Source organism: Carya illinoinensis, chromosome 11 (assembly GCF_018687715.1).
Source record: "Carya illinoinensis cultivar Pawnee chromosome 11, C.illinoinensisPawnee_v1, whole genome shotgun sequence".
Taxonomy (NCBI): domain Eukaryota; kingdom Viridiplantae; phylum Streptophyta; class Magnoliopsida; order Fagales; family Juglandaceae; genus Carya; species Carya illinoinensis.
Window position 1 is genome coordinate 21,955,956 of NC_056762.1, and position 9,408 is coordinate 21,965,363.

Here is a 9,408-nt window from a genome sequence, read left to right on the forward strand (position 1 = left end):
ACGACGGGAGCGGGGGCTAGGGGTTGCTTGGCTACGAACGCGCCGGGCGCGGAACCGGGCATCGCCCTACGCACCGACTCCGTGGCCCTTCGCTGGTGAGGGCTAGAGGATGCTTGGCTACGCACGCGCGGGGCGCGGAACTGGGCATCGCTTGTTAGGTGTCACACGCGTGGTGGTACTCTGCGGTGTGGCACTGGAGCCAGGGTGTGCGGATGACCCCTAGGGGAGGTCATGGTGCACGCGGTTAAAAATTGGATAATGGTTTGAGAGGCCAAATGGGACTTTTGGCGTGGTATTGGGCCAAATGGACTTTTGGCGAGATATTGGGCCAAATGGGTTTTTGGCGTGTGTGGAAAACTTGTGTTTATGGGCTTTGTGCATTGGGCATGTTTCATGCATCTTGTTTGAGTTTTATGTGTTTTTATCTGGTAGTGTTTGGGTTTTACTTACCTGCGGTACCATTTTTGGTTCCGTAGCTTTTGGTGCAGAGTTCGAGGAGGAGGAGGAGGAGGCTGAGCCCGAGGATGCGGCTTCGCCGGGTTGCTGATGTCATGCCTTGTATTTGATATTTTATTATATGCGTGTTTTGTAATATTTTATTTATGTATGTTTTAAACAGCTTGTATTACGTTAAGAAAATTCTGGTACTTAGTTATGACTTTCGTTATCCGCTGCGTGTTCTTTCGTGCACATTTGTTGCTTTTGCACACACTCGGCACCCGTCGATAGGTTGGTGACCCGGGTTGTCACCATCCGGACGTCTCGATTTTCCCGTGTTCGGGCGTGGGGATTTAGGGGCGTCAAACTACGACATCTATGTCACGCCCATACTTCACAGCATAGTCCACAATATTACACAATCAAGCCCAACACTTCACAACTACACTTCACCTCATAACCACGCAGCGAACTCCACAAATACTAACTACACAGTCTACAGTTTAACCAATCAACTACTATAAACGTAAATAATTAGAGATAGAGGGTTAGACTATCGACATGATAACCCGTGCGTCGCTCGCTGCTCATCACGATCAAGCGTTGGAGGAGTCGTACATGACGGTAACACCGCGTACGGTGGCTGTCCACCACGTAAGGTGGCGGTTTGGGCTTGAGAATAGCTAGGCATGATCTTGGAAATGCTCAAGGTGGCCTCGTGGTGGTCAAAGGTGGTGGAGCACAACGGCATCATGCTGTGAACAGTGAATCTGAAATTGTGGGAGTTTGCTTGAGGTGGATGAAGGCCATAGAACTTCATGGGAAGCTAGGGGGAGGTAGAGGAAGATGTGGTGGATTTGTGGTGGCGAGGTGGTGGCCAGGCAGTGGCTCATAAAGGCGGATCGGTCACTTGAAGTATAACTTAGCCTTGGAGAGTGAGGGAGAGTGAGAGCTGTACACAGCTATGTTGGCCATGAAATTTATTGGGGAAGGTCGTGGCGATGAGAGGAACAAGGTGGTGGTGGTGAAACAATGTGGATGGCCATGTACGGTGGTGCAACCGTATGGCTAGTTGTGGAGACTCATCAAAGAAAAAGAGAGAGAGTTAGAGAAAAAGAAAGACATAGAGAGGAAGCCCGTGACGTGATGAATCCATTGGTGGTGCTTGGTGGCCGTTTTGGCCTTGTATGGTGGCTCAAGGATGAGAAAATGGATGTAAAACTCATTTTCTTGGAGGAAAAAAGAGAGAGAAGAGGTTGCCGATATAGCTCACCACCAGTGAAGTAGTGGTCGCTGATGGGGGAGGATCATACCGGAGGTAGAGGTGGGGCACAGCGGCTGGAGGTGGTTCCGACTGGGAGCTTAAACCGAACGGTAGAGGGAGAGACAACACACGTACGTCGGGCATGAGGGAAAGGGAGAGGAAAGAGAAGAGAGAAAAGGAGAAAGAAAAAAGTGAGGAGGAAAAGAGAGGGGTCTGTGTATTTAATCTTAGTCCTACGCGTTGGGATCCTTAAAACGATCTAATGATGTGTTTAAATACTGATTTGAAAATGCGTAAATGTTTTATTTAAAATAAAACATTTAGATAAAACACTGAGAGGAATTAAGATATAATATTATTTTATAAACTTTAGTTTATAAAATAATATTTCATCATCATTATTTAAAATGATAAAGTATCATTAATTATTCAAAAAGAATAAATCATTTAAATTAAATAAGATTTTTCAACGTAAAGTTAAACCTCTTAATATTTTAAAACAACTAAAATATTTAATATAAGTAATTATCCACAATTATAATATTTTTAGAGCTCATTAAAATATTATAATTGTGTTACTTTAAAAACAAACTTATCTAATAATACTGGAAGTATCTCTTATAGATATTTTCATAATATTTAAAATATCCGTAAGTTTTAAAGTATCTATCTTACTTTGAAATCCACTGGGTAATTTTCAGAACACGCCATTGGGATACAACACTTAGGATAAGGCTCAGCACTTAGATCGAAACTCGGCACGTAGAACGAGGTTCAACACGTAGACCGAAGTTCGACACGTAGATCATACTTAAAAAAGAAGAAAGAATGAGCGAATATCACATCTATCCTACGGGAAGTGGGTGTTACAACAACATTTTCTAATTTTTCATAAATAGTACTAAACTTATCTTAATATCCAAATGCATTTAAATTCATTTTAGATGAATCTCACATAATTCACTCCACTTACTCAAGTTATTACTATTCATAAAGAGCTCATTTCAACATCCAAACGCAGTCTAATTGAACTGAACTCAAGCCTATCTTGAAGTCTGAACAACTTTGTTCCTTTATGATATACTTAACAATTTTATAGCAAGCTCCTCTCATGCTCTTGGAGGTCTTACTTTGTACCACTTGCCCCTATAATTTGTCCTCCATTACCCCTTCGGAAGACATTCTAGAATTTGTGTTCAAGATTTGGGCGATATCGCCCTTGTTGTAGGTGAAACTAGAAGCAAATGGTCAAGAAAGGAAAATAATAAATTTAAAACTCTTATAACAAGGTATAACTCTATTTCAAATGGAAGGTGCAAAGTTATGTAACATCAAAATTATTTATAATCAAATAGCATAATTATATTAGCAGTGATAAAGTGACAACCCCTTTACCGTTCATTAACAACTTATCAATAAAATAATACTTTTTTATAACTTAACTACATCGAACCAAAATCAAAATCAAAATATATGTTTTATTCTAAGATGGCAGAAAAATAGTGAACTAGTTGTTGTTTTATCATTTCTCTAATCATATTGGTTGGTTTTAATATATATATATATATAAGTTGTAAAATAGTTGTAAAATACTTGTAGTTGTATCCTTATCCTTGGAGAAAATGTATGCATTTGTTTTAACCTGAGCACAACCGCCATTGGAATAGAGTTTTACACATTTTTATAAGGTTGTAAGACTATCGATCTGGACCAGATTAAGACCGACCGAATGTATATATATATATATAATATAATTTTATATAGTAATTGTATAAGTTAATTATATTATTTTTATCTAAGAGATCACCATTGACCATATACAATAATATTATTTAATATTCATTAACCATATATAAAATGTTAAAGAAAATTACTTAATTTTAATTTTACTAATTTAATTAATTTTTTATATTAATTTTTCTGTCAAAAAAAAAGAAAAAAAGAGTATTAATGTGAATTTTGTATAGAAAAAGAGTATTAAATTTTTGTATTAATGTGAATTTTGTATTGTTTTTCAATTTCTCGTCAATTGGTATTATTCATCCTGGCCTGATAGACATTGTTACCTAAATCTAATTCTTGTATACAAAAAGAGTTTATTTTTTAGGCAAAAATAATTAGACCAACGGCTACCACATATAACCTGTAAATCTACAGTGAAGCTAGGTAACAAAACTACAACACAGACACAGCAACAAGAGCACATGCGAAAATAACATTTTCTGAAATATAACCTACCATTGCAGAATGACTGAGACTTAATAAATGAACATAATTGTCTCTATCTATCAATCTGAATAGTAAGATGTTTTGGCATTTCCTGCAATCTCTAGTATGCCAAGTAAAAGCATCCCCACCCGCAACAAGATCAGTACCGGGTTCAGCAGAACTTCAAAGCAGCTTTCAACTCCTTTTCATCAGCGCAATTATATCCCAATAAATAAGCTCGTGCTGCCACACATGACGAGATGATATAAAAAGAGGTTAATAAGGTCATGAACATGTAAAGAGGGAAGAAGAAAAGGAAAGCTAATGCCGGTTACCAAAACGTCCGGAGCCCATGAATGGTTCTGCTTCGTCTGTCACACCACCTTGTTGCTGTTCCTATATATATATTTGGGGGGGGGGGGGGGGGGGGGGGGGTAGAGGACCGGGGGCAAAATTACAATCAGATGAGTAAAACATGTCAAAGAGCTTCGTAATGAAACTGCTAACAAAATGGGCAGATCAGTGCATTCGTTGATGATGGAGGAACTGAAAAGATAATCTTGTCTGGCACAAAATGGAACAGGTCATGTAGCTCGGAGAATCTACTTAATCATTGGTAAAGGAAAAAAAAAAAAGTTTCAGACACTTGACACCAAAACACACAGTTCTTTGTCCTACTTCCTTTTGGGCTAGCATGAGCACAAATTAACTTGGTTAGGCAAGAAGGAAACAGTAAAACATATTCATACTATACCACATGGTCCAAAAACAGGGTCAGATTGTAAAATAAAATTCCACGTACGTACATCTACCAAACCAACTGCAGATAATCATCATACATAATCCATGAAAGACATGTAATTTATGGCATCAATTATATGAATAAGAACAATTAAAGAACACAATTTTTATTTTTATTTTTGACAAGTAAAGAACAAAATTCATCAGGGAATCCTTGAAAAAATTATTTGACAAGAGGAATTTTAAATACAGAAGCCTGGTTCGGTCACACATGGTGAATCGTAATCTGTTCTGATATTATCTGAAAATTCTGACAGACAGAGAGTGGAGACTTTATGACTAAAAGTTTCATGGCTTATCACAAAAACAAAACACAAAAGATAAAAGAAATTTAAACATACTGCATCTTGCTCCATTTCCGCTGTTGAAATTAACCGATCAAAACAATGTCCAGATATTGTACACACCAAAAGCTCATTGGTGGGATCCATAACAACTTCTCTGCATGTATCATCACAAACTGGAAAAGGAAACATATACGGTTAATCAATAAGCTCTGAAGTCCTGGCATTAAATAATTACCAAGTACATGTATGTATTAACACATAAAAGGGGTGTCGTTCCAAGAAGTGTTCTCTACCGTGAACATGTCCAGTCTTTTCACAAACAAATACATCTCCGATATGGTAGTAAGAACATGTTTCTCCTGAACAAGTATGGTCAGTGACCACCTTATCAGTCAAGCCTCTACTGCTTTTCCACATAGACACTTGATCAGCAACTGTCTTGTCAAGAATTATCCGGTCATCATTCACCTTCACATGCAAAACAGACATAACGAGGCAGCATGAACCAGTATTTTACAAACCTATTCAAGTAAATAAACATAGAAGCAAGAGCTGGTTTTTTTCAACAGGGATGTTTCTCTTAAATAAGAGCCTACAGTTATCCATTAAAAATAATGAGTGATGAATAAAGAACAATAGGCAAAAGTTCCACTTACAGCATAACCATCACAAAAAGATTGTTAGAAATTATAAAGCTTAATAATACAGTGAAGGAAAGATAAGTAGCAGGAAAATGCATCTGCGAGATATAAAGAAGTTCTCCAAGATATTCCTAGGTTTCAATCACCCTAGGAATGTACTCCAAATATAGTCCCAGGCAGGAAAATTCTTAGGAAACTTTCTTACCTGTGAAGGAAGAGGCACTTGGCTTCTCTTAGCCGCTTGCATTTGAATGTAGTACTCTTTAAACTCGGGCTGACAATTTCTAACAAGTTCAATCATGTCCTCTTCATCACGCTGAAGAAAGAAAAAGATAAAGTATTGGTTAATGATAGCTTCAACTGTAAGAGTCAAAAGATAACTGAAATAACAAAAACCATTCTAAACCTTCCTTATACCCTCACCCAAAAAACAAAAGAGAAATAAAACTAATTATTCATATAGAACTTTACAAAATTAAGGGTACCTGTATATAAAGCGTTTTCCAAGGACATTCACGTAACTTTTTGGTCGGGGGCAAAAAACCCCATCTCATACAGTATCTGCATATATGTTAGACGAATTAGCTTTCATACACATTCCAAGTAATTTCGAACTTGTTTACAAAATGAAACTTGGGGAATGCAAAGTGGGGGAAAATACATAATTGAAATCAATTTGCTAACATGATAAGCAGGAAAAAATAGGTGGATCAAAATGGGATAACAGGATGTAATTATGAAACATAATAATAATACTGACAAGCGACGCCATAAAAACTCATCAGATGCCGCATTACTTAGGAATCTACAGACGAGCGAGCACGAAAAAAGATCCTGCAGGACATCAGAGACCACCAAAACCCATTACATTGTAACATGCAATTAGTCAAAACAAAAATATACAAAAATGTAGATTTGGTGAAAGAAGGGAAGGGGAACCTCGGAAGAGAGGAATTTGAGGATGTGAGGAAAGAGTTCAGAAGGGATTTTGCTGAAAAACCCCGTCTCAATCCTCTTTGGCACGCTACTGTTGTTGCTTGATGAAGACCCTCCGGCTTTCTCATTTTCATTCACACGCACTCTCTTTGCTTCGGGCTCTTCCTCTGTTATCGTATCTTCCTGCATTCACCCGACCAAACGAAACCCAAAAAATATATAAACATAAAAATTAAAATTGAAAGTGAATTTCCCTTCTTATCTATGATTAAAGAAAATAAGCAAGATGAAAAGGAACGAAATTTTATTGGGAAAAAAACCCAAAATGAAGACCCAGTTCAATAATATTCATGCAGACAGAATTTCAGAAGGAGATTAATTTCAAAAATAACAAAACGTAGAACTCAATTAATTACAGATTAAAAAAAAAAAAAAAGAACCTGGTCGGAGACCTCGGAGAGGACCTCCGATTCGAGGAAATGAGCCAGACTCTCTTCTTCCTCGTCCAACACCGTCATGCCAGCCGATAAATTCGAGGTCAGATCGGATGGCTACCTCAAGCGTTTTAAGGGTATCGGACGCTTTTAAGTGTGGCTGCCGGAGATCTTCGCCGGCGGCGGCTTTAGAATTATGACAGAAGGTAATGTAACCAAAACAGACGAGACGAGGATAAGCAGCGGAGAAACGACACGCATTAGTGCGATTGTCTGGTCGCGTCAGAATTACTTGGTGGGCCTAGTTTGATTCCCAAGCCCAAATGTTATGGGCTTGCCGAATAATTTCTCAAAACCCAAGTTCATCGCCGACCAATCTGTTTGGGTTTAGAAATACTTCTCATTTTTCTAGATTATGTTATTCTTAACATATATTTTAAAACATGTGGGCATGGAATCTCTGTAACAAGCCATTATTGTCATGTGATGGGTAATCCTCCGCTCCCGCAATTAAGGGTGGCAATTTACTTAAGGAATTTTCTTTCAGTTTGCACTCATTTTGATTGCTCTTTGAGAATTTAAATTGGTTTACTGACCGACTGTAGTGTGGGCCTTAGAGGATGATTTGGTGCGAAGTCTTATACAAGAGACGACACAAGGTTTAAAAGTGGACTGTCGAAGCTTTCCAGTGAAACCTCCATTCTTGACATCGACGTTGCTCCGGTCCATTGGATTGTCAGAGTTTGAAGACGGTTACTAGAAGTTTTTCTAATTCTACTTTGAATTTGCACAATAAAGAGAAAAGCTATGGGCCGGTCGGGTGTCTTTTCCTTTTTGCACCAACCAATAACATTTCAACAAATATGAGATTTATGTAATTTATGGTATGTACCAATATATTGAATCATCTCTCCTCGTTTATCTTCTCTCCCGCACGCTCTCCCCTCTCCTTTCTTCTCTCTCCTCTTCTTTATCCTATATCCTCTTTTACTTTCTTTCTCTCTCCAGCACCATCTACTGATTTTCTCCAAACTGGTGAGGGTATTCATAAGAAATTATTGTGAATATCATGCACATGTTTCTCCTAACATTGACACTATTGTGTGAGGAAGCATCACTTTATCTTCTATAAAATTTTTGCATCTGACTAGGCCACTTCAAATTGGAATCATTTGCATGTTTACAAGAGGTGAAGCTGAAATCCAGATCTGGAATATCTAAACCTTCTATTTCGATACCCCATTCCTGCACTTATTCAACTCATAGAAAAATCTGAGACAACAGACTCATTCAACTAATAGAAAAATCTCATCTTTATATCACTAATATATTAAATATTGAAATTCTAACAGCCAACTCCCTGTACTTCGATTGAATTGAGATGGAAGGATACCTAGTCTTCATCGACGGCGATAATGTGGCTGGAAATTCTGTGGAATTGAGCAAGGTATCGGGGCCTAGTGAGAGAGACACAGAGAGAGACGGGGTAAGCAGGCGATGGTGGGGGAGGGAGAGAGAGAAAGAAATTTAATCAGCTGCATGTGGATGTAAAGTTTATTTTGTTGCAACACTTAGGTGGCAGTTATTCATTTGCAGGTGTAAAGTGGAGAAGTTCACCCAACCGGCCCGTAGTGTCTCTCTAACAATAATAATAAGAAAGAAGTGAGCCCCGATAGGCTTAGGTCTTTATCTCCTCAAGTTTTAACATTTGAGCCCAATCCTTTATGCTTAGGGCACAACCTAACCAATGTCTTCCCCGATAACTCACCCTTCTCGTTATTCAGCTTTCAGTGTTGTACAAACGAGGATCTCAATTAGATTGACTACATTGTCGGTGGTGAGATTTCTGCATCGGAAGAAATGCAAAAAAAAAAAAACATAATACCGATACAAGTAAGATTTCCCCTCTGGCCCCTTCTAAACGAATTCATGAACATGATTTTTCTAGTACCAAATATGTCCCAATTCATTGAAAGAGGTCCCGAAACTTGAAAGAAGAGTGTTTGGTGGATGTGGTGGTGTTATTGACGGAGGTTGTTTCTCAACCCCCTAATCACTATGAAAATATTAAGTGAAAAATTTCATGGGCTTGGAAACCCATGGATAGTTCGTGTCCTTCGTGATGTGGTGCGAAGGGAAGCTCTCGATGTAATTTTCGTGATGGAAACTAAAGCACAACTATGAAAGATGGAATTTTTGAAGTATTGTATGGGTTTTTCGGGTTCTTTCGCAGTGAATTGTGAGGGGTCATGTGATGGTGGTTTGGTTATGTTTCGGGAACCGAAAATTAATTTAGAAATTTTATCTTATTCAAAACATCATTTTGATGCTTGGCTGTATGATGAGACTTTGCAGTGTAAGTGGCATATGAGTCTATGATGGCTGTTTGTAGGCATCCA

At 38.2% G+C, this 9,408-nt stretch overlaps 1 protein-coding gene across 2 annotated transcripts; it reads right to left on the reverse strand.

The window, feature by feature from the left end:
• Positions 1 to 3,907: 3,907 nt before the first annotated feature.
• Positions 3,908 to 7,255, reverse strand: LOC122280382 (F-box protein SKIP31). Of its 2 annotated transcripts, none has more exons than XM_043091260.1 (9): positions 7,028 to 7,255; positions 6,579 to 6,758; positions 6,400 to 6,473; positions 6,125 to 6,200; positions 5,845 to 5,955; positions 5,292 to 5,466; positions 5,053 to 5,171; positions 4,246 to 4,306; positions 3,908 to 4,153 (listed from the first exon to the last, which is right to left on the reverse strand). In XM_043091260.1, the coding sequence occupies exons 1-9, from the start codon at positions 7,091 to 7,093 to the stop codon at positions 4,083 to 4,085; spliced, it is 933 nt and encodes a 310-aa protein (XP_042947194.1). In that variant the 5' UTR covers positions 7,094 to 7,255; the 3' UTR covers positions 3,908 to 4,082. The 2 variants fall into 2 exon arrangements, with proteins under 2 accessions (XP_042947194.1, XP_042947192.1); XM_043091258.1 differs by having other exon boundaries at positions 7,016 to 7,254.
• Between the last annotated feature and the right edge of the window lie 2,153 nt (positions 7,256 to 9,408).

What these genes read in the sequence shown, in the direction of transcription:
- LOC122280382 (XM_043091258.1), bottom strand. Translation starts at nt 7,093, where the DNA reads ATGACGGTGTTGGACGAGGAAGAAGAGAGTCTGGCTCATTTCCTCGAA. An exon ending in GAGTTTTTATGGCGTCGCTT is followed by an intron (nt 6,201 to 6,399) that starts GTCAGTATTATT and finishes ACATATATGCAG; the next exon opens with ATACTGTATGAGATGGGGTT. An exon ending in CGGAAATGGAGCAAGATGCA is followed by an intron (nt 4,307 to 5,052) that starts GTATGTTTAAAT and finishes ATATATATATAG; the next exon opens with GAACAGCAACAAGGTGGTGT.